This window comes from Barbus barbus (genome assembly GCF_936440315.1).
Source record: "Barbus barbus genome assembly, chromosome: 16".
Classification (NCBI taxonomy): domain Eukaryota; kingdom Metazoa; phylum Chordata; class Actinopteri; order Cypriniformes; family Cyprinidae; genus Barbus; species Barbus barbus.
Window position 1 is genome coordinate 9,540,360 of NC_136744.1, and position 25,999 is coordinate 9,566,358.

The following is a 25,999-nucleotide window of genomic DNA, read 5'->3' on the forward strand; positions in this document are numbered from 1 at the left end:
CCTCGAAAAAAATGAAAAACAAAAGTGCATGCTCAACAAAAATAAAGTGCATCCTCATACCAAGGTTGTTAAGTCGCAACACCGGATATCACTCGCCCACCGCAGCACCGTCCCTCACTGTCGTTTAGATTTTTTTAATAGTAATAAAACTCATTTAGTTCAGTTAGAGAAGAGACACTACAATTAAAACTGAACGCGGCTGCTCAATGCAGCGCACCAAACGAACGACAGTCGCGCATCACAGATCAGATTTCATTTATCACCTGAGGAGAGTGAGTTGAGCTGACTGACAAAAGTGAGGTGAAAAAGACAAGACGATGGCAGAAGAGTTTCAAAACGAAATGTAAAAGCACCTGTTTTAAAAATATTTTTGGATTTTGAAAAGCCTGTTGACCTGCCATTTATCTAAGGTGATATCGGAAGGTCTATTTATTTATTTATTTTTTAAACATTCGTTTCTCATTTAGCCTATTTGGTTCCACAGTCTTTGCTGATTTTTATTTTATTTAAACTGTGATATTTTTCCCATTATTTTACATCAAGGTGTATGCAGTCCGTGCCTCAAAACTTTCCATCTCACTAATAAACGTTCTACGTTTTATAATTATTTGTTCCTCAGTCTTTACTGATTTTCAGTTTTGTATAGGCCTACCATGAATATTTAAAATTTGTAAGTTATCTGTTATTTTATATTAGGCATATAGCATGTATTTTTATTCGTTTTGTTAATAAAAGTTAGCTATATGTTCTATGTTGTATTTTGTTGTTGCTTGAATTGAATTCAAGCAATTTATGCCGAATTGCCGTTAATTTAAAAGTGAAAATAAAATACGCTTTTACAAGCTATTTAAGCAAAGGAAAGTGGGAAAACTCAAGCGAACTAAAAACAAACAACTGCTTGACGCCGAATTGCCACTAATTTGAAAGTGAAAATAAAACTCGCACAGAGCTTACAAGCTATTTAAAACCGAAGGAAAGCGAGGAAAAGAGAGAAGACTCAAACGACGTCCACCGAGGTGATACCGGTAAGGTGTTGACACACGTCGATTAACCAGTGGGAAAATTTCCTCACTGTCACAACCCTACTTGATGCCTTTTTTCCTCCTTTCGGAATCCTTGCTGAACATGCATTGGAAATAGCAATGGCATTGTCCTCCTCTGCCACCTCGATAAACTTCCAGACCAGCGAAGACATGTTCGCAAATGATGACATAATGAGCACAACACATGCTGAGAGTCACTGCAGTTTAAAGCTGCAATCACTTGCACTCGGAAAGAAGATGAATCTCAGATAAATCAGACTGATTGATTGATTTACCAGCAAGCATACTTTATCGGATCTAGTTATCGGATTTAATGTATTTATCAGAGCAATAAAAATGACGTCATTTTCTCTCATAACGGTCGATAATTTATCTGTCCGATAAATATCGTGCATCCCTACTAACAATACATGCATTATTATTGGTTTATAACGTTCAACCCATTAATATTGATGCTACCAAAGCTACCTATCAAAAGCCAATCTAGCAACAGCTAGGTTATGGGTTCAGTTTTCAGGGATGTACGCTGATAAAATTATTTGGATTAAACCATCTGCTTAATGTGTGAATATAATGCATGCTGTGACTGTGTAGTGTATTGTACACTAATAATACTAGTAGTATTATTTTGCAGCATTACAGAAGGTAATGCATTTTGTCACGGTGTACAGTTTTCACAGGTGCTAAAATTGGACAATGCAGCTGAGTGGTACAGTAGATGTGGAAATAGAAAAAGATCGACGGGTGTGTCTGCTAGAATGAATTGAGGGAGCTGACATGGAGGTGGTCCTCTCAGAGGTCTGTGCTCTGGACACTGAGGGTTATAAGGCCTCAACACCAGCAGCCCTTTCTCATCAGAGCAGTGTCCATAGCACTAACTCACCACAAGACAGATCATGACAGCAGTCCCTCTGCTTTTGTTTTGTTTTGTTCTTATAAGGGTTTTGAGCCTAATATTTCTTCTTTGTGGGGACAGATGGGGTACATGTTTAAAAATGACTCTGGGCTTGCTCTTATGAAACTGAGCTTAATTAATTCGAAGGATTTAAACTGGCTGGCAACTGAGGTGAAACTGTCAAACAAGTGAGGATCAGCTGTAATATTTGACAGCGTTAATCGGACATTTTGATGTAGTATTTGCCTCTGTACTCAGATTTGACAAAGTAACAACAAAACACCATGCGTATTTATTGTACAAATGGACAAAAAAGTTATTTTCCTTGTTGTTGCGACCCTATCAGAACAGACAATTTTTGGCTTTGAACCAACTTGGTGAAAAGTGTTTTTGTTAACCGTTAGATTAAAGTTAAACATTATTTATAAATGATGCTTTGATCTGCTAATAAACTGTAAACCCTAAAAAGTTAGGAGAACTCACAATTTGAGGTAATCAGTTGTCAAACTACAATTTAAACCAAAAAAGTAAAATTTAACAAACCTAATAAAGTTAGTAGAACTAAATTTAGATTTTGTGCTAACCATGTTAATTGCAATTAAATTAAAATATTGACAATGGTAAGTCATAAAATTCATATAACTTAAAGGGATAGTTCACCCAAAAAGGAAAATTAGCCAAAGATTTACTCAGCCTCAGGGCATCCTAGGTATGTCTGACATTCCTCTTTCAGATGAACACATTAGGAGTTATATTCCACATTGTCTGTCTGTTCCAATCTGTGTAATTGCAGTGAATGGTGCCCCTGTTTCTAAATCCGAAAAAAAAGTATCCAACCATCACAAAACTACTTCACATGGCTCCGGGGTGTTAATAAAGGACTTCTGAAGTGAAACCATGCGTTAGTTAAGAAAAATTCCGGTTCTTAAAACTTTATAAACTGAAATGTGCAGCTTCCTGTCTCTCAAGCAGGCGCGTTCACGACAAGGCAGTCGAGCATATAACTTAGGCGTAACAAAAGGTGTAACGTAAGATCCGGAAAGAAGACTGTAGTCTCGCGAGAGTAAGCTCCGGGGAGAAGCGTGTAATCCCGCGAGAACCAAGTTTTGTATACAGCACAGGAATACCATGTGAACAAGTAAATGTATCTGTTTTGATTAAAATGGTGCATTCGTGTCAGTACCCGGGATGTTTAAATAAGTTCATGACAGGTAATGATTTGCTTTCTCCTCTGTGCGTTCGTCATGCACTCTCTTCCCAGATTTTACATTACACCTTTCGTTACGCCTACGTAATACGCTCGACTGCCTTGTCATGAATATAACTCCGAATGTGTTCGTCTGAAAGATGAATGTCAGACATGCCTAGGATGCCCTGAGGGAGAGTAAATCTTTGGCTAATTTTCATTGTTGGGTGAACTATCCCTTTAAATGTTTCTTGGCAGTGTGTGTACACAACCACAGTGTTTCCCACAGGATTTTGTGAGACTTGTGGCAGCAGGTGACGTCACATATTAATCGTCATGACGTCGGGTTTGTATTCAGACAAGTTTTAGCACGTCGGATCTGTTCTATTCTCTGAACTGTCACATACTGTAATACAACTGAATGCCCAATAAAGCTGTTCCCATTTACTTTTTTCTGTTGTCATACATAAAACAAGTAGTGACTAAACACGACCCATTAATTCTCCATGTTAACCAGGAGTCACTCTCTCTTTACTCCTTAAATCCTGATTATTTTCTGATCAAATCAACATACCTCTGCACTATAGAGCGGCTGTATGCGGTGGTTTTGGCTTTATTACTTTTTTGCCTCATGTCTCATCAAAGGCATATAATTCAATTGCATTAACGTCATATTAACTCAGATCTTTGGCAGTCACCTGCTCTGCACTTTACCACAACGGTAACCACAGTATAACAGAAACCCATATAAATCCCAATATAACCAAACATTAAACACCTGAACACTCCTCTCACTGTATTAATCTTGCATAAAAAGCACATAAAATAACACTTAATTTCAACATTTATACTCCATATGCAGTATGACCCAATGCATGCTGGGAACTAGAAATCTCATTCAGTTTAACTTCATCTTAAAATAATCTGTTGCTAGGGTGTTCTTGGTTGTTGCTAGTTGCGTATTTAAAATTCTGGTCACTACATACGACTTTTCTCTATTGTTTCACCCATTTTATGCTCCACCAGTTGAAAATCAACCTAACAGCAATAGTAATCACAATGATGGTGATTTTGCTTTCTGAATATGAGCAGATTAATTCAGTTCTATGGTAAATTTCACACCGACACCACAGGAATACATTTATGTTGTTTATATGTCGACTATTTGCTCTAACACCCAGCATCTTCACAAATCAATGCTGCATTTCCCACTGAGAGGGTAATTGGAAGACGGTGTCCAGTAGGTGCCATTTCCCATGGAGTCAGGTGGTGAATTATTCACCAGTCCACACGGTAAACAGTGCACTCGCTCAAGAGACTGCTGCCTGAGTGTGCGTCTATGCATTCCAATCACGCCGAAGACATTTTTATCCCTTGAGCTGTACAGTAGCTTACAGCTTGATCATTTACATAATTAAAGCATTGGCATTGAATCGCTTGTGCTTGTGTGGGCAGCCTGGTTGAATGATAATATTTGTGTTGTGATGTTCGGTATGTGCTCATGAATATGGAAATCTGTCAGGTGTGCTGATCTGAGGTAAATTGATTTATTTGTTTTGTTGTTGTTCATTGCTGTTGTTTTTCAAGTGGCTCCAGGAGGCTGTTTACTCTGTCTAATTAGAATGGAAGTGAAACATAACATCTACATTTTCATATACATTTTCAATTTAATCTCTTAGCCAATTGATGCACACTTGTCTTTGGTTATGAATAATGATGAGCTTGCCATGGTTGTGATTGGACAGTGGTTAGGTTGTAAAACTACAGTGGTGTTTGTTTGTAGTTTGACGCTTGTTGTCGTCTCCGATGTGGTTTCGTAGAACCGAGTTGTAGTTGCAAATGCTCTGTAATGTTTCCTGTGGGAATCTGCTGGTAAACAGTCATATTGTTGTGTTAGTACTTTTCTGAATGTACTGAACTGCTTTGGCTCATCGTGTTCTATATTTGTGTATTCTTACAACAATGATATGTTAACCCTTTACAACATGTAACTTTTGCTACACACTCCAGGGGTCATATATTGGATCTTATATGTACATCTGGTTTAAATAATATTATTGTTAGTAGAACTGATTTCGCTTTTTCAGATCACAAACTACTAAACTTCAGTTTTAGTTTTCCAATTTCTACATCACCTGTGAAAAAAATGCTCACCTATCGTAAAATCTGTTCTGTCGATCCATCTGCTTTTTCTGATTCAATAAGGGTTTCAACCTTGTCTGATTGTTTATTATCCAACTGTCCATCAGAAATATGCAGCATCTATAATAATACAATTTCCCACATACTTGAGAAACATGCTCCTGTTAAAACTAGATTGGTTCCATCTACACATGTTTTACCCTGGTTCACTCCTGCACTACGAGCAATGAAAGCTATGGGACGACGCATGGAAAGACTGTATAGGAAAACTGGACTCAGTGTGCACTCTTCGGCTTTGAAAGAACATTTGCTCAATTACCGTACAGCCCTTAATGCTGCAAGATCCTCATATGTCTCTTCTACTATTAAGAATTCCATGTGCAGGCCCAAATCTCTGTTTGCTATGGTCAACAAACTCACTAATCCTCCACAACATGTTATGTCTGGCTCTGAGGAGCTTGTGAATAACTTTTCTCATTACTTTTCAGACAAACTGAAGTCAATCACTGAATCCATCTCTAATGACACCCCTCATACAACTGACTCAAATGTTCATTTGATGTCTGCTGACTCGTCTCACCCAACATACTCTCTTTCTGTCTTTACTCTCACTACATCTGCTGCCATAAGAGATCTAATTGTGAAGTCAAATTCTACATCCTGCCAGATTGATCCCATACCTACTGTTTTGCTTAAGATGTGTGTTCATGAGGTTGAACCTTTCATAACACACATGACTAACTGTAGCTTAGCATCTGCCATTGTTCCAGCAGAACTAAAAATGGCTGCGGTGACTCCCATACTTAAAAAAACAGTTCTTGACCATCTAGACATGAACAACTATAGGCCAATCTCAAATTTACCATTCCTAAGTAAAATTATTGAAAAAGTTGTGGCTTCACAATTAAGATCTTACTTAAATGCTAATGGCCTTTTTTAACCTTTTCAGTCAGGATTTCGTTCATCACATAGCACTGAAACTGCTCTTCTTTGTGTGGTTAATGACATTCTTCTGTCCATGGACTCTGGATTAATAAACATCTTGATTCTTCTCGATCTAAGCGCTGCATTTGACACAGTCTGCCATGAAATACTCATCTCTCGTCTCTCTGATATCGGTATCACTGGCTCAGCTCTTTCTTGGCTCATTTCCTACATTAGCGATAGAAAATATTATATCACCATACAAGGGTTTAAATCTGCCACTGCTCCAGTTTCACAGGGTGTTCCTCAAGGTTCGGTTCTTGGACCACTTCTGTTTATCATTTACATATATCCACTTGGTGACATCATACGCAAGCATGGACTTCAATTTCATTGCTATGCTGATGACATTCAAATTTACCTATCCACCAGCTCTGATAGGTTATCACTGCCCGACTCACTTACTGCATGCATCAGGGATATCAAGCTTTGGTTGTCCTTGAATTTCCTTAAGCTAAATAATAACAAAACTGAAATTTTGATGATTGGCTCTGCTGCCGCAGTCAAAAGGATGGACCTGTCCTTTGAAATTGAGGGGGTTCATGTTAAGCCTTCTTCATCTGTCCGTAATCTTGGTGTCTTATTTGACTCATCTCTATCTTTCGCCTCTCACATTTCTTCTGTTGTTAAAACCTCTTTTTTCCATCTTCGTAATATTGCACGTCTTCGATCTTCTCTGACACCAGCTGATGCTGAAATCTTAGTTCATGCATTAATTACATCACGTCTGGATTATTGTAATGCTCTATTTCTCGGTCTGCCTAAAAAACTTATTGCAAGGTTACAGTATGTTCAAAACTCAGCAGCACGACTTCTTACCTCCACCAGGCGTTCTGCTCATATTACTCCTCTACTGCATGATCTTCACTGGCTACCTGTGGCATCTCGTATACATTTTAAGATATTACTTCTCACATTTAAGGCATTAAACGGTCTTGCACCTCCATATCTGTCTGACCTACTGTACTCCTACTCTCCACTCCGGCCCCTCAGATCATCTGAGCTTGGTTTTTTGTCTATTCCTCGTTATCGGCTGTCCACTGTAGGTGGTAGGTCATTCAGTGTCAACGCTCCGAAATTATGGAATTCACTACCCCTTACACTTCGGAACTTATCTTCTTTATCTACCTTCAAGTCTCAGCTAAAAACGTACCTGTTTAATTTGCATTTTGGATAATGTGGCTTTATTTTGTATATGTTTGTATTGTCTTTTGGGTATGTAAATGTTTTGTATAGCTCTATGTAAAGCGACCTTGAGCAATGGATAGGCGCTATATAAATAAAACTTCTTCTTCTTCTTCTTCTTCTTCTTTCAGAGTTAGACTATTTACTTGAGAACTCAGGAGTGTTCTATGTGTTTGTAGGGTGTTGCATGGTTGCTAGGGTTGCCTTACAAACTGTTCAAAGTTATTTGCATATTTATATACACTATACCCCTTGGGTTGGAACAATTGTTTAATGTTTATTAAAAATATGCTCACCAAGGCTGCATTTATTTGATCAAAAATACAGTAAAAAAAAAATTGTGAAATATTATCACAATTTAAAACAACTGATATTTTAAAATATAATTTATTCCTGTAACGTAAAGCTGAATTTTCATCATCATTGCTCCTCAATGTCACACGATCCTTCAGAAATAATTCCAATATGCTGATTTTGTGCTCAAGTAACATTTTTGTATTATTATTAACATTTAAAAACAGTTGTGGTTCTTAATATTTAGTGCAGTGGTTCCCAAACCTGTCCTGCACATTTTATATGTCTCCCTAATCAGACACAACCAATTTAGTTCTTGCAGCCTCTACTAACTAAGGGAGACATACAAAAGGTGCAGGGCAGGGGGCTCTCCAGGACATGTTTGGGAACCACTGATTTAGTGGAAACCTTGATTCAACCATTATATAATATTTCAGAATTTTTTAATAGAAAAAAAGAACAGCGTTTATTTAAAATTTGAAAACTTTTTCAAAAGTTTATTTTGTAAAAAAGTAAAAATAAAATATTTGTTATGTTTTAAAAATAATAAAAAAAATATGTTAACAAAACTGTTCAAAACAAAAATCAAAACAAAAAAGTTCTGATAGGAAATTAAGTGAATGTCTACTTGTATTATTACTATTTTTTTGGCTTAACATAATTTTGTTTCGTTCTTTGAAAGAGGAGCCTTATGCATTCACTCTAGGCAATAAGGGGAATAAAGTATTTTTGTCAAACTGTTGATTTTGATGCACAATCTATTACCCACCCCTAAATATCATGTAAAATCATGACATGCAACATGTTTTGCCATCTTAATAGGCACAAGGATTTGTTTAAATCACAGATTATATGGATCTAATACAATTTCAGTACTTTTTGTTGTCAGTGCAGCGGTCCTTTTGTTCACATATATTATTAAGATACTTCTTATATGTTGTCAAACCACAATACAAGCTTACTCTCATCATGTGAATTGCTGTATCAGTCTTACATAACACCTCTGTCACTTTCCTCTGGGGGCTGGCCATTTTCCCTTCAAGCAGCCTCAAGAGAAGCTAACACCTTTAACCTGTTAACCTTTGCCAGAGCGACGGCACACTGAATGCTCTTTGTTTGCATGTGTCATTGTTTTCTAATCGAATAAATGAAACGGGACAAAGTTAATCTTGACAAACTATATATCATTCTGAAGGTCTAAGACGACAGATCGCTATTTTTCAATGGAAAGCTTATAAGGAATGTATTTGCTACATTTGTGTAAGCAGTACACATCAAAACATGCAGAATAAAAAAGCAGTACGTACCATTATCATTGTAATAACGAGTCACAAACGCGTCCACTGCTGAAATCCCAGTTTAGTTAGAGAGGTAAGGGTCCACAGAACAACATCCCAGCGAGCACTTTTAGTCCAGCGAAACAATAACGTTGTAATAAGGATGACTATTCCTTTCTTCTTCGTGACACTGGTGCATCTGCCTCATTCATTTTGGGGTCTGTATTACCCTTTTCAAATGGTTGTGCTGGTTTGGGCACTTCAGCATTTTGACGTTTATGTGGGAGGGGGTGGAACGCCCGTTGTGATTTATTGTGATCATAATCCCTTAACATTTTTGACAGCTCTTTTGACAATTTCATCTGAACCACAGTTTACTCTTGGTTTCCCTCAATATCGGCCACTAATATGAAAAGACTCATCTGCAGGCCGGCTACATCACCTATCAGCTAAATTATTCATGGGATCTGTTAAAGTGCACTTTTGAAGGGGCTTGTCAAGAGGCAGAGAGAAGTCAAAATGCCCAATTAGAATTCAGTTGAACCAGCACTGAGAAACAATGTGAACTCGATTGAAAATGTGTATAGGAAATGATCACATGAAAGTGCAGCGCGAGAAACACACAATGCTATGGTCAGAAAATGCTATGTAGTTGTGGTTCTGTAAAGTGGATCATCCTATGTAAACCGTCACGTGTGTGTGAGGTGTGAGTCATATTTCAGGTCATGACTGTACTGGGCCATCTTGAATCTCATCCTTTAATCTGTCTGTATACACCAGTTTCATGATGCAACTTGAAACGGCACAGCATGGCAAATGCTGTGCTATATTTAAAACAATAGCTCTTTAGCACCCTTGTTCTCTCTTGTAATGGGTTATATGAGGAGCAGTATGCATATCTATATGCTTAACTGTTAAGGTCATAATCATAAGCATCAATGACATGGCAGTATTTATTTATTTAAAAATACATTACAATGCAATTAATAAAATGCTTTTTTTCAGGGGGATAAGGCATAAAGTTAGAAATGTCAGGATTATACAACAGTCCTTATATAATGAATAAAAAAACTTTATTAAAAGAAATTAAAATCTTTAACTTGTTAAAGATTAAAGTCTCTTAAAATATGAAAGTGTATGCAGAGTGTACATTTCGAAGAACTTGGCAAGACTGCCTTATGTGCCACTGATCCATTTGCAATCAAGTACAAATTCTCTGCCATCTCTTTAGGAACAGCAGTTCCTAAATCTATCAATCCCTCTCCCATTGATATGTTTGTATGTATTTGTGAATCCTTTGCTCCTCCAGTGCTGTAATTGCAGTAATAGGTTTGCAGTGAGCTCGTGCGAGAGACGAGTGAAGTGCTGGCACCGATGTTTCCAGATGAATAACTGGGTCAGTTTAAAGACGATGCCTCTTATAGTCTCAGTTCATCAGGAGTGCTCAAATGCCCAGCTTTTCAGCAAACAGCCACAGTAAAAACTTACTATTCAGCTGCAAGGAAAAGAGCGTTTGGTGGTGTATGTCTTTTGTTGATTTATTTATCACTGTAGCTGAATTCTGTGAATTCATCCATTCAAATGGCCTTCTCACAGATTTCTAGTACATTTCCGTTTCCTGTTTCGTGTGTGAAGATCTTTAGTGTTAATGTCACCAACCTGCTGTAAGGACTCTGGATTAGGCCAGTGTGAACACACCCACAGAACAAGCACACTGTGCCCTCTTGTGGAAGAAGACAACTATGAAGTCAAACGGGAGACATCCAATATCAAAACTGCATTAATGTGCTCTACCAGCATCTTTATCAAAAACAGCTCTTCTGAATGATGTTGGAGTGTCTAGTATCTCTTGCAGTGGGGGAGGAGTGTGGCTTTCTGCGGTCTCTGCTTATCTTGAGCCGCACAGCTCCTCTTCCTCCAGCTGCTATTCACTGGAACTCGCTATCACCCAGACAAAGAGCTCCAATTAAAAATGCATCAAGGTGTTTTCTCACTAGACAATGTGGGATATCAATCCAAATACAGGCTGCATGAAAATAATCAGCCTCTGGTCATCAATAATGGATGCAGTGATCCGGCTTTTACGAGAGGTTTTATATATTGCTTTGACAGGATAATGTTAAGCTAAGCCAACTGCTTTATTAACTTCAAAAGAAGGCCTGTGTAAAGCAGTATGAGTATTGTTGGTGATCACAGAGACAGAATGGCTCACCAACTGCTTTAGGTCTATGATCATTCTGTAACAGAGTTGAAGACTACATCCTGCGAACAAATGTTATAGATCCTTACAGGACAGATTTTTTAATTGAATTTTTTATTTTTTTGGAAAGTAATACTTTCATTCAGCAGCAATGATCAAGTGTGACTCTTCTTTTGAGTGTTTTATTCATCAGAGAATAATGAAAAAAAGGAAAATATATCAAAGAAGATTAAAATATAAGCATAAGAGACTTCCTTCAAAAAATTATGAATACTCTTTCCAACCCCGAAGTTTTGAGCGGTAGTATATGTACGCATACAGACATGACACTTTTTTTGAGCATTTTGCAAGCTCAGATCAGCCCACTGATTTTTTTTAAAATATGTAATTAATTCTGAATATGATTTTGAAAATGCATTGAATATTGAAAATATATAAAGTTTTGTACTTCCAGAATAGTCAAATCTAAGACACAAAACTGTGCACTGCAGAGCATCCATACAGGAAAACTACTAACATTAGTGTCTGTCTTCATGTGTAAGGATGGCACTTAATACATTTTGTTAGGTAATGTTTTAATAAACATTTGTGTCATTAATATCATATCCTTTTGCAACTTTATTTCTTAATTATATTTAGCCATGCTATCTTTTGAAATTAATATTAAATAACAGGAAAGGGTTAGGGTTAAAAAAAAATTGTATTTAAAAAAAAAAGTAGTAGTTTGTAGTTTTGTATTTCACTATTGGGAGCTAAAATCCAAATCATTATATAATGACAGCTAAGGTAAGAAAAAGTTAATATTATTTATTTTAGATATGGGAAAAACTATATTGAATGGCCTTGGTGATTTGAACATCACACGTAACATGATCCATGTTTGGCCCAATTATTTTGTGCACAAGCACACAATGAATCATTGTGCCTAATAATACTGAAAAAAGCTAATCGCTCGGGCAGAACTCGTCTGTGTGTAGAATTACTTCTCAAATAGACCCCTGCCTTTGACCTTGTGAGGTGAGCCAGTATAGTTCTCCACTGTTGGATACACAAACAGCCTGTCTGGCAGCTGCAGTTTCCAGTCTTTAATGTTTGAGATGTCCACTCTCCGGCCAATAGCCCTTTCAACCTTAAGGGTCAGGAAGCTCCAATCACCTTATACCACACAAAAAGAGACTTTTCCATTCACCTCGAAACTCAACCTAGGCCAGTGACAAGACTTGTTCCATTTCCAGTTTTAGAGTGCCTAGAATGTTCTTTCACATGCTTTTCAGGACAGGTTTGATCATGAGTGCTTTATTTAAGTGATAAGGCTGTGTTTTATTGGTAATACAGTCAATAAAGTTGCTAGCCTGGCCTCAGGTGCCTGATTTTAGAAAACGATTGTTGTCTTATAATAAAAATAAGGACACATTATTGATTTTAAATAGTATTTTATCACCCAGTTTCATGACGTGCTCTCATTGTGAAGATGTAAACTGTAGCAATGTTATCAAATGGGTGGTGTGCAGTGATATAGTGAATGTGTTTCAAGTCACAACTATCATATTCTGTGTATTTTAGCACTCTTGGAATGCTCTATTGACCAATCAAAAGCCAGCACAGAAACTGTCCATTTTATAATAAGGTTTTAGCTACATTTAGTGAAAGAAGAGACTGTTTATATTGTTCATGCTTATGGTGAACACTACTAGACTGTTCATTATTGTCAGTATAGAAGGACACATTGGCCTTCTATAGAAGCTGGAAGATTATAGTGTGGATTAGAGATCTGAAACAAGAAGTTGTTTGAGAAACGACCTCATTTAGTAGACTCGATAAGAAACAGCAGTATAAATCTCATCATATTGCATTTTTTATTTCCTTTTTTTGCTGTGCAGGGATTTTAAAACTAATATGGTAGTCTGCCAAAAATCTATTTACTGGAAAAGACAGGCAAGGGTACTTCACATCTCTGCTCTTTAATCACAAGCATTGTGCATTTGTGAATTTGCATTTTCTTTAGTCTGCAGTTCAGATGCTGTATATCAGACATATGTATGTGTGTCATAGCCCATTTTCATAAATATCACTGTTGAAGTTTGAAGTCATTTTGTAAGTGATGAAGAACACAAGTGTGCTATTCAAATAAAATAATAGCTCTTATACTATAGTATTTTTTAAAGGTCATAGTTGGTAGCATTGCAAAATTCTTTTGTAGATACATCACCACAGGTTCAAATGAGCTGCAAGACTTTTTATCAGAGGTTATAGTGGGACTGACAGGAGATTATAGGGAAAGGAGGGGAATAATGACACATCGCAGGCCAGACTCGAACCTGTGTTACCCATATGGGAGCACCACAAGTGAACATGCTTGGAGCATATGCTCTAGTTGCCACACCAAATGTGATGTGTAATGTGCATTTCAACAGTCTAAATGGTTACTAAATGTTTTATGTTTCCACAATCAGCTTTCCACTGACATTGTCACTGGAGATGGCAGTGAATGTTAAAAGCAGCTATGGTATATTACTGTGTAAATAGTACAGTCCTGGTTTTGTTAGGGAGGTAATACAGGGATTGAAGTCTTCTGATTTATTTTTGTGCGTGATTTTTATTTTGTGCGTGGTTGATTTTTCGCGTATCGCTCTTTCCCACTGGTTTGGGAAGCTGTGTGGTTGATGCTGGTCAGCACACTTTCTGGGTGTATATGCATGTGTACTACTCCACCACGCACCATAATTTAGCAGCCATTCGATAGCAGTTGTCTCACTTTCACCTGATATGGGGATAGTGTGTATCTCACATGCTGCATCCCAGGAAAGATCAAATGATTTGACCTCAGGAGCTTTGAGCTCCCCGCACCCCTCTCCTGTGCTCTACGCTCCACTGAGCCGGGGCTACTAGTGCAGGGGCTTCCCATTATTCAGAGTGTCAACTGTAATTGTTAGCATGTGTTTTTCACAGACATATTATATACACATTTTCTTTGTAAAGTAAAAACATATACTACCGTTTAAAAGTTAGGAGTCTGTAATAACAGAGGAGTCTGTTAATAATAAGAAATGTTTCTTGAGCAACCAATCAGCATATCATTTCTGAAGGATCATGTGACACTGAAGACTCGAGTAATGATGCTGAAAATTCAGCTTTGCATCACTGGAATAAATTACTTTGTAAAATATATTTAAATAGAAATCAGTTATTTTAAATTGTAATACTATTTCACTTTATGCTCTTTTATGACTGATTTTTAATCAAATAAATTCAGCTTTGGTGAGCCAAAGAGACTTATTTCAAAAACATTTAAAAAAATCCTCCTGACCCCATACTTTTGAACGGTCATGTACACGTACATAACATTTAAAAATGGAACAATATCATTTCATATTGTTAGTGTTTGTATTCAGAAAATACTGTGACTTAATACTTTTGTGTTAAGGTTTATGGCTAAAGTATATTTATTGTTCCAGGAGAAACATTTAAAACAATAAATAAACTTAAACAAAACGTTGTCTCAGACTCACAACTATGATGCATAAATCATATACTGAAAAGGAAAATAAAATACATTGTAATTTTATTTATACTTAAAAGTGAAATTAATTTGACCACCTAATCTACAAATGTGTAAATGAGTATCTGCAGTGTATTGCATGCAGTGTCTGTCATGCTGAAATCGATACAAGAAAAAACAAATAAACATTATAGTTGTCCTGAGTTTAGATTCCTACCAGTTGTATTTTCTTTCTTTCTCACTTTCTTTTGTTTTATTTACACACACCCAGTGCTCATTGTCTCTTGTTCAGTGTTGACAGTTGAATATCAATGATTTATTCAGTCCTTGTTTAAAAAAAACCTAAGTATCTCTCAAAAGTTATTCTCACTTTATTAAATTCATTCATTGAGAGCTCAGACTGGAGCTGAATCTCTAAACCTAGTGAGCTGCTGTCTCCCTAGACTGCTTCACAGGCATATTTGAGCGTTCAAATGCACCCACAATGCCCATAAACAGTGCTTAGTTTGACAGCCCACTAGGTTTGGAAACAGTCTGATTTGGTGAGATCACTTACAGTTTTATGACATTTTCTGTTTATTAGGTCTCATCTGCACATGTAGCATGGGTGGAAATGAGTTGTGCTCATTGTTGAACAGCTCCAGGATTAAACTGTTCTCTGTAAGTGGTACTGTTCTCAGTGGACCTTCACTAATGATATCCTTTCCCCTTTCTCTCTTTTCTTTCTCTCTCCCCCTCCAGGTGGTGTTGGTCTTTGCGCTCAGCATCGGAGCTCTGGGAATATACTTCATAGATTCTTCGGAGTGAGTACTATTCTGATTCAACAGCTCTGGCCTGAATTATTTATTCTCACATGAGACAAAGGCCTTTAATACAGATGTTAAATAATGAGATCTTAGAAACAAGTGATTTCCTTTGCCTAATTTCACTATAGAGACACTTTCTATGAATGGCACAAAGTAGGGATAACTATAATAGGGGTATGATAATAGTCAACATTTTGAAAATTACATACAGTGTGAAATCTTTTATTTTATACTTATTTATGTGAAGTTTGAAATGTATTCTTATTACTGAAAAGTGCTACTTTTAAGACAATTTAAAATATATTTTAAGATAATTTCTTTCTAGCAGTAAAGATTTAATGAACATAAAAATGTAAAATAAAATTTATAAAAATTTTAATAATAAAAGGTATGCCACATTCTGCAACAGGGTTGCCGATTTAACTTTAACTTTAATAAATGAAGATATCACTTAGGGAATAACATTTGTTTGTAAAATTTCCCAAATATTAAAGGGTTAGTTCACCCAAAAATGAAAATTAGTCCATGATTTACTCACCCTCAAGGCATCCTAGGTGTATATGACTTTCTTCTTTCAGATGAATCCAATCGGAGTAATATTCAAAATTGTCCTGGCTCTTCTAAGCTCTATCATTGCAGTCAGTGGGTGTTTTTCTTACAAAAACACCTGCTGTTTTTACTTTATTTTTCTTACAAAAATGCATGGATTTGCAACGAGGCCTTTAATCATCCCCGGAGCTGTGTGAGGCACTTCTTTTTTTTTTATGGATTTGCGCACTTTATTTTACGTGTTTTGGACTGTGTAATAGAAACACCCGCTGACTGCAATGATAGAGCTTAGAAGAGCCAGGGCAATTTTGAATATTACTCCGATTGGATTCATCTTAAAGAAGAAAGTCATATACACCTAGGATGCCTTGAGGGTGAGTAAATAATAGGATAATTTTCATTTTTTGGTGAACTAACCCTTTAAAGAAATTGTTTAAATTTGTTGATTGGTTTGAATTATTACAATAATTTTGATATCCAGGTTGAAGGTTAAGCTTGAAGAATGCATTAAATACAAAAATTTGTCTTAAAATTGATAAATACGCAGGTCAGGAATTCTTTACAGTGCATAAACCTCCAATAGTTTATCATTAGGAGTACAAGGCACAGATGGTAGCAGGGCAGTTTTTAAGGTACTATTTTCCCATATAGATAATAATACTGTATTAATGAACCCTACATTCATTGGTACTGTTAAGGGTACCATTATATAATTCAAGGTTTTTGTTCTGTAATGTTGGACTTTAAAGACTCCGCCTCGGTGTGACGGTATTATTTTGTCAATGAAAGCCAAGGAGGCCAGTTTCCATGGTTACATTAGCAGAGCATCTCTGCTGGCCACCCCTCTCCCCTCTGCTCCCTAGAGAAAGGTGTGCTGTTAGCTGTTTCCCAGGCAACCAGGTATTACAGTTTTCGAGATGGACTTTGCTCAATGTGATGGCCAGTGTGTGCATACTTTTACATCAGTAATTGTGTAATAAGTGAAACTCAATCACTATGAATATAGCAGTGAGTTTGATGTCTGAGCTGAGGTACAGATTGCTGTGTTGGCATTACGCAGCATATAAAAAGCCAACACGTGCAGTTTAAATCTTAAGCCAAGCGCTCAAATGAGCATGTGTACCATCTCGAATAAAGTCTTACATACAGTCTGTGTGTGCGCATTGTAGTGCCTAGTAGACCAGGACAAACACACAAAATAATTTCAAGACAGCACATTCCTTAGCAGGAGTTAAGACTTCCACTCCCAGCATCTGCATTTGACTGGCTGGCCGATTTCCTGCACTAAATCTCCTTATCTCAGGAGACCTCTAAAACCCAGGATAAATTTGAGGGAACATCTGAAATGGATTTAGAACAGAACCTTCAAGGTTGTTCCTGACTGGTTTGCCATAAATAAAAGTTCCATAATCAACAGTACAAAGAATGTGGCATCTGGAAAGGCTCCAGCACAGACCCTCCCTGATATCTCCTGATCGTTTAACGCAGTAATTCAATGATGGTATCAACAAAGATGATGGTTTTACAACAGACGTCCGAGCTAAGAAAATCTCCAGATCTACATCCGGAGTGACATTCCCATGACCTCCCGTTTCTCCCCAGCAGAGAAACGCGCCTTTTCTTCTTATTGGCAGAACAAAGAAGATCGGACCTTTTATAAGTGTTCCCAAAAGGACAAATAATAATTGTTGCTGCTACCGAAAGCAACATATGTATAGACAATATATATTGAGGTTGTGTGTTTATTTTATGTCTTTCATATGCTTGGTGTGATTATTTAGAAGGTAGCATGTTAATCAACGCATTAACCCATGTAGTATATAAAATTAAGGTATGTACTTTGTGTATGCGAAATACCTGTTGTTTGATTTTGAATGAAAGCTAGTTGCGTCAGCAATAATTTGGTGTGGATGAAAGTTGACTTTTCTAATCATAATGTATGATTAAAACACTTATAGTGATCTGCTAGGATATATTCTTCATTTACGCACGGAAAACTGAGCCGTGCGGGGCGGGGCTCCGCCCTACAGAAACACTTGATTGGATCAAACAGAAAAGGGGGCAGACTGAAATCAGCCCAATAAAGACAGACACCCAACTTTGGTGTGCTGTTGCTTGCTGCTTGCTCGTGCGCTGCTTGGAAACCTTGGCTTCGTCTCATTGAGTCGTGCCAAAGCGCTCTCAGTCATTAACATCTGGCCGAGCATTGAACAACTATCAATACTTAGTCAAACTTCTGAAGATACCCTTGAAAGTCTGAAGCTACGCAAAAGGAACTCAAGGAAGAACTTTGAGCGTCTTCATGTCACAGAGAAACCAACCAATTGCAAGAGGGCATCCCCAGTGACATCACGCGACGACGACACATCAGCAGCCAATCAGTCGGAGGTTCCCTCGGAGACCGCGCGGAAACACCCGATCAGCTGTCAGACTCAACTTAAAGCAAGTAATCAAACAATTCTCCATAATTCTGCTGGAAACTGGATGAAGTAATCTTTAGAATAAAGATAGTCAAGTTCTCTGCTTGAAACTCCCTCAGGAAGGTTCAGTAACTGGCAAAAGAGTGCTAGTTTAAGCTTTCAAGTTCATTGCCTGCAATGTTTGTGTTTGTGTGTGTACGTATTCTGTTTTGTGTTATTTTAGCTTAGTAGTGTTGTAGAGTAGCAAATAAACTTTGATTTATAAAGAAATATTCTGTCTGGTGCTATGTGATTTTCAAGTCTGAAACTATATGCCAAAGATTGCGTTACCTATGTTAAAATTGACCTATGATAAAATTACCTATGCTAAAAATGACCTAATCAATTCGGTATTACTGTGGCCACGGGAATAATCTGAATTGTTAAAACACACTGGTTTTAATGCTTGCTGGACATGTCGTTAATGAGGTATCGTTAATAAGGTATAAGTTGAACGTTTTGATCTAATATCCATTAATCATACGAATATTCAAAAACTAAAATTAAATGAATAGTTCTAAAATTACTACATCATAAATAGGGTGAGGCAGTTTACTGTGAGGGATGTGTCGTGTTGTGTCGTATCGCGCCGCATCTAGTGTAGACAGCATCACTGATTATAATGGGTTCTCGCCTCGCCTTGCCGCTCGCATGAAGTAGACAGGGTGTATTTAACTTTCTTATTTAAGGCTACTTTACCATTTAATTGTATTATTTCTTTGATATTTATTTTAGTGTTTTGCAGGCGGAGTGTTCACTGATAGAAGTGCTAAAATAAACAAGCACGTTTGTTAATAGATGATTGATTGATTTATTTTATTTTTTTATTACTCATTTATTTAGTTTTGCATTTCAGAATTATATATATAAATATACACAACACCACGCCACCAGCGGTAGTTCGTCCATTACCACTGCGGTGGTAAAAAATCTGCTACCGTTGCCAGATTGGATGGACGATTTTCCAGCCCAAAAGCTCACACAAACCCGCCCAAAACTTTAACTGTCAAAATAACGTGGTAGAATGTAAATCAAGGTTGATAAGAGCCATTTTTAACTCCTTATAACGAAATAATGTTGACAAAATAATATAAATATAATGCTAGATAAATTTCCCATGGATCAAATCGGGACAAATACATTAAAGAGAACTACCAAATATGATTAAAATATGCAAGCAGACACTGTCAAAACGGCAATCAAGAAATCAACCGATACCCTCGAAAAACATGCATCATTTTCAGTGTTAGCAGTCAGAATTTAAATGCAAAAAAGTGCCAATTACCAATATTTTGTTCACTTTAACATTATTCTTTAAACATTATTTCTGTAAAATGGTGCTTTAGAATAAGTATGGCAGAAATAATTATTTTATAATTATTAAATCATTACTTACGTTGATAAGCCCCATAAAACATTTTATGTTTTTATTTTGGGGATCATGATTCGTGACGATGCATTCATACATTAATTATTGCTGCACGACCAGTTTGAAAGTTCTGTGCGACTGCCACAAGGGAGAGAAATTTGACAATCGTGTACAAATTTCGTGTGCAGTGGAAAGGCGGCTTTATGCTGCTTTTATGACTACAATCCAATATTATTGTATTAATACCCAAGACCCCCGTTGAAGACCCCTGGTATAGATAGAAGGCTTGAACTCGGTGGGGCATGTGTATGTGAGTGTTTTGTTAGTGGTCTGTGTCTTTCCCACCCGGTTCAGTTCCAGATCAGGTTGTGACAGCGGCAGTGGGTGCTGTGATGTGCTCTTAATGATCTACATCACGTTTGACTCTAGAGTTACCGCCTGAAGTCCTGGCAGCTGAAACCTCCGCTGTTGCTGTCCTCACCAGAGAGAGATGTATGCAACCGACACACAGGTTCTCACCCTCGCAAGCTCCTAAGTTGACCTGCCGTACCGCGTGACTCCAGCGTTAATGGTCTTGATAATGGATCATCCGCTGACGACTCTTATGACTCTTTTATGCTGCTAATTATCACAACTGTTCAAGAATGTCTGGAACAAACCACACGTCTTTCTCTTGATTTGGCCTCTCACACATGTAGACAGGGAACAACGGTACATTGAATGCATCTCTCAAATAGACAACGTAATTGTCCGTTAAAAAAGCCATCAGTAGACATCTAAAGTGGGACATTTTGAGTGATTCTGAGTGGATGGTTACTCCCTAAGGTAGCTCAAAATTTGATGAAGGGTGAAAGCAGCAATTGCAGACAGGAGTGGAGGGGGGTCTTTTTTCATCGCCTCAGTGCACACGTCTGGCTTTTAGGGGGGCATTTCACTCAACACTGTGGATGCACAGCTCACTCTAGTGGCCAACAACCACCCTCCACTGAGTTTCTCTGGATAATCCTCCTTTTGTGTAAGGAGTCACTTTTCAGGACACTATTTCTTTTGGTCGAATTGATCCGTAGTTGAGGAGTGAAAAGCCTCTTCATTTGAGACACGGAGTGTTTTGTTGCATGACTGTGTTGAAAGAAGACAGTTGTATTGAACCATACTGTATAACACAATGTCTTTGCATGTTGCCCTTGCATTATTTGCGGAATTTGTAACAGCAAGCTTCACTTTTATTGTTGCTCAATTGTATATTTAGGGACAAGAGTATTAAGGCAATAGTTGTTCCAAACCCAAAACAGTCATTCATCTTTTCTTTTTTTTTTTTTGAGCGTAAACTTTTGATGAAAAACAAGTTTTCTGATCCTGCATAGACAGCTGCACAATTACCACTTTCAAGGCCCAGAAAGGTAGTAAGGACATCATTAATATCTATGTCCATGTGACATCAGTGGTTCAACCGTAATGTTATGAAGCTACAAGAATACTTTGTGCACAAAGAAAACAAAATAATGACTTTAACAATTTCTTCTCTTCTGTTTCAGTCTTCGGTGCGACACATGCATGTGGTGCTACTGACGCAGGAAACAGTGTTCTGCGCTGCGCCTTGTTTACAAGCAGAGGAAGATGTATACTGTACTAAAACAGTCCTCATAAACATGTCTGAAGATTTCGACAGAGAGGATGACTTGCAATTTTTTGCCCAGCCTTACTTTATTTGAACCAGAATATTCAGACGATGAACTAAGAACACCACCTCTTGCGTCAGCAGCACCACACTCTTACGTCATGATACTCTTGTGAACGTGGGATGAAGACGGAAGAGAAGAAATTGTTGAATAAAGTCATTATTTTAGTTTTCTTTGCGCACAAAAAGTAATCTCGTAAAATTACGATTGAGCCACCGATGTCACATGGACTATTTTAACGATGTCCTTACTAAATTTCTTGAACGCGTCAGTTGCGTTGCTGTCTATGGAGGGTCAGAGAGCTCTCGGATTTCATCAAAAATATCTAAATTTGTGTTCTGAAGATGAACGAAGGTCTTATGGGTTTGGAACAACATGAGGGTAAGTAATGACAGAATTTGTTTTTTTTGGGTAAACTGTCCATTTAAACTTTAGCACAAAACTCGTCCCTCTCTATTTGTGTGTCAAAATTGAACGATACCTCAAATCATATAACTTATTGCTTAGAGGGGTGCTTATACTTAAAACTTGGCATTGTGTGCCACAAATATTGTTGGACCTATGAACAGCTCCTAGCATCTTAGCAGCTATCTACAGTATCAACACTATAAAACCACCTAACAACACTGTATCAACCTCCCAAATCATTCTAGAAACCACCTACAGCAATGGGCTTAGGCACCAATTAATGTCCTTGCACTCATAGTCACGTCAAGTCACCTTTATTCATAGCATCATGAAGGTGAGTTTTGCAAGGGGATGGAACATTCTTGCTCTAGTTCAGTACATTTACGTGAAGATCAAGTGAAAATAGTTTTGTTAAAAACTTCTTAACATTGTAGTTTCATTGTCATATTTTTAATGGGAACAGTCTGTACTTTTCCCCCTAGACCATAAAGTCTTTTTTTAGGGCTGAACAATGAAGCAAGAAATATGTAGGGCAACAACAGGGGAAGCTCTCCTTCAAGGGATGCCTTTAGTTTGTGTCCCACTTATGACATTTTGGGTGATCAGCGTTCCAGCGCAGTTACATATTGCAATGCCAGAGCCTAAAAGTACTGAATGTTCAATCCGAGCACTGATAAAGGTGCAAAGAGACATGGTTTAATGAATTATTCATGCATTGAGGTCAGAAAGATGACTCACTTTTGAAGCTGGTTAGATGAATAGATACTTCTACATACAGCTTTATGTAGCTGTATTAACCTGGAAAAGCTTTAGGACACTATGCTGTGAAAGGGCAGGGAAATACATGGCCTGTTCACAGAGAAGCCACAGAAATAAACATCCTGGCACTGCATTGCAGGGATGAATAATCCACCCCGTTTAATTCTAGTGCAGCGTCCCTACGCTTTGAAAATCTCCCACACACCAGCAGCCTGTTCTTTAGAGAGAGAGAGGAGGAGGAGAAAGAGAGACACTGGCAGGTCATGTTCTCCAAGACTGATGCATGCCTGTGTCTGATATTCAGTGTCAGGATTCAATGTCATATACACCTCTAATAATGCATCACAGCAGCTGATGAAATATTAACTCGTTTTAATATCAGGCTTCATCTGTAATGGCTTAGTTTGATATCTTTTAAGATTTCTCACTTTAAGATCTCTCAGATGTGGGTTACATTTTGAATATTCACACTATTCAAAGTGATTCTGTGGCACTATAATATTAAGCAAAATTGTGCTTATGACAAATTGAATGTGCTTTTTATTTGGATACTACAGAATTCATTAGTCTACTTATCTTTCTTTGTCTTATTACTTATGAAAACATTTAGACAGGAGAGTTTTATTATTGATAAGTAGCAAAACCTGAAGATTTGAATCAATTCTGGAAACATTTCATTGCTCTGACTCATTGATTTGTTTCGTTGTTCAAAAAAAGTTTATAGGTTTTCTTTTTTAATTCTACATTTATATTTTGGTTTATATTTTCTATAATAAATTTTGCTATTTAACATTTACGTATGTTTCTATTTAAAAAAACATGCCATTTGAAATGTAAGATAAATAAAATAGTTTATTAATATAAAACAATTATTTATTTTTGAATAATCGTTTGAGCTATATTTCTCTGTCCTGCCATTAAGTAGAAAATTCTTCTAGCTCTCTGTCTCTGCTGAGGAGGCCACATTGTCAGTGTCATATATTTACATAGGGATGGAGGTTTGCCCAGCTCTGACTCTGCATCTTTTTGCAGTAATAGGGTCTTATCACTGAGAGAAAAGCTTTGATGGGGTCTGTGTTTTCCAGAGGTAATCACACTGAGTTCTTGCAGAGGGCAGGAAAGCAGTTTAAAAAGCTCAGTCCAGCATGACATATTTTTGGAGGGGCTTAATCAATAAACAGATAAGAGATGCCGTTCAAATTCACATGCCTCTCTTTATCTTGTCATTCGTTTTTGTGCGAATTGAGTTCTGTATGTGGGAGGCTGGCTTTGCAGTGCCGTTAGCTTCATGTGTGTATTTGTATTTGCTAGAACCGGATGGAAATTCTCAAAAATATTCAGCGTGCTTCTTTGAAGACTAGCTAGTCCTCTGTGCATTTCTCCAGCTTGAACAGAGGATTGTTTGAACACTCTGCCATGACTATCGCTGCAAATTTTAGTCTCTCGTCTTCCCTGCTTAGAGCTTTCACTTCCTCCTGTTTTCATTTAGAGGAAGAAAACACAGGGGCATTGCTTTGTGTGTTTTCTTCTTTTAGAAGCAAATGCAGAGAGCACCTCAGGGAGGAATTAAATCAGAAAAGCTATTTTTAGATCTCCGACTGAGGTTTTAGCTGTCCGGTGCCCTTGCAGGTGCTAAATCACTCTTATTTTAGAAATGGTGCCTTGGCCTAAATCAGTCACTGTTGTATTAACCTAGACCTGCTGTGTGCCACCTCCTCGCCCTCCAGGCTCCGTTAGCAGTTCTCAGATCAGATGGCTCACCCATTCAAATGATCACCCTTTTTTCTTTCAAGGTGAAAAGGATAAAAAAAATAATATATATATATATATATTATATCTGTCATCATTTACTCGCCCTCAAGTAGTTCCAAACCTGTATGAATGTCTTAGTTCTGCTAAACACAAAGGAAAATATTCAGAAGATTGTGGAGACAGAGCTGTTCTGGGGCACCATTGACTTCCATACTATTTTTTTCTTCCTACTATGGAAGTCAATGGTGCCCCAAAACAGCCTGGTTACAAACTTTCTTCAAAATATCTTCCTTTGTGTTCAGCAGAACAAAGAAATTAATACAGTTTTGGAACTACTTGAGGGTGAGTAAATTATGACAGAATTTTCATTTTTGGGTGAACTATCCCTTTAAGGTGGCTTAAGGAGGAAGCTGTTAAAGATTTCTGAGCAGGGATACTTTCTGCATGGATGCCACATGTCAGGAGATCTCTTGTAATTGCGGCGTGTGAAGTGACATTGAGCTGAAGGATCAGACGCTTTGTGTTTCACAGTGTACACGTGTTGACGGTCGTGCATTTTGAGACGTGGCTAATTGTAACTTGATAGAAAGCTCTTCCTGACCATGAAGGCCTAGTTAAGCTTGCATTATGGGCTTCTTTTGCCTTATTTCAGCAGTTTTGTCTATAGTTTTTTCGTATTATTTATGCCTGGTGAATTCAAGGGCTGGTCTCTAAATAACTTTCTACATGAGATCAATGATAATGTCTGTGAAAGGGCAGCTCCACATTAACCTCAGCTCAAACGCTTCTGGCTTGTTATGAAATTCAGCCTTTTAATTAATTGAATGATTCAACAGTTGATTTAACCATTCCAGATGTATTGAATGCTTTTATGTATTTTAAGATTTTTACTATCTTTTTAAAAATTTTACTATGCCCTTGCTCCAAAAACTATAACAAAACAACCTTTTTTCTTTAAAATGGTTACATTAATCATGTTTGTTATATATTTTTTAATTAAAGTGGAAATCACTTTACTAAATAATGTAAACTTAACTGACTGCTTCGCTTCCACTTTAAGACTGTCCTGAACCATGCAGTCAACTTTTCCTGATGTCGTGACTGTCGTCTCATATCAGAGGGAGAAATATTAGAGCGGTTTAAAACACTTGCTATGATTCATTGAGATATATATTTAAAAATATATATTTTAATGAATTATAATTCATTCAAGATAATTATAATACAATTACATTAATTTGTGTTTTCCTGTGAGTAATTGTAACAGTTATAGATCAGTGGTTATAATCTATTTTGTTTTTAATATGTGTTGATTCAAAACACTATGAACATCAAAAGTGTTTTGATTGATTTTTTTTTTTTTCAATTGTAGGGTTCAGAACCAATGTATACATTAACCAAAAGTACAAATAACACTATGCAAATAAATTATTGTATGTGAGGTTTGAATATAATTGTAATGGAAATGAATACTGTATTCTACATGTGAATATACATTAGTATATTTAAATAT

General features: G+C 37.2%; 1 protein-coding gene across 5 annotated transcripts in view; it reads left to right on the plus strand.

Moving 5' to 3' along the window:
• LOC306882603 (calcium-activated potassium channel subunit alpha-1a) overlaps positions 1-25,999 on the plus strand; it is a 210,135-nt gene that overhangs the window by 100,410 nt on the left and 83,726 nt on the right. For all 5 annotated transcript variants that reach the window (XM_079437328.1, XM_079437326.1, XM_079437327.1 and 2 more), the window contains exon 3: positions 15,447-15,508. In XM_079437328.1, the coding sequence (XP_079293454.1) occupies positions 15,447-15,508 (62 nt within the window). The remainder of the gene's footprint in view (positions 1-15,446; positions 15,509-25,999) is intronic.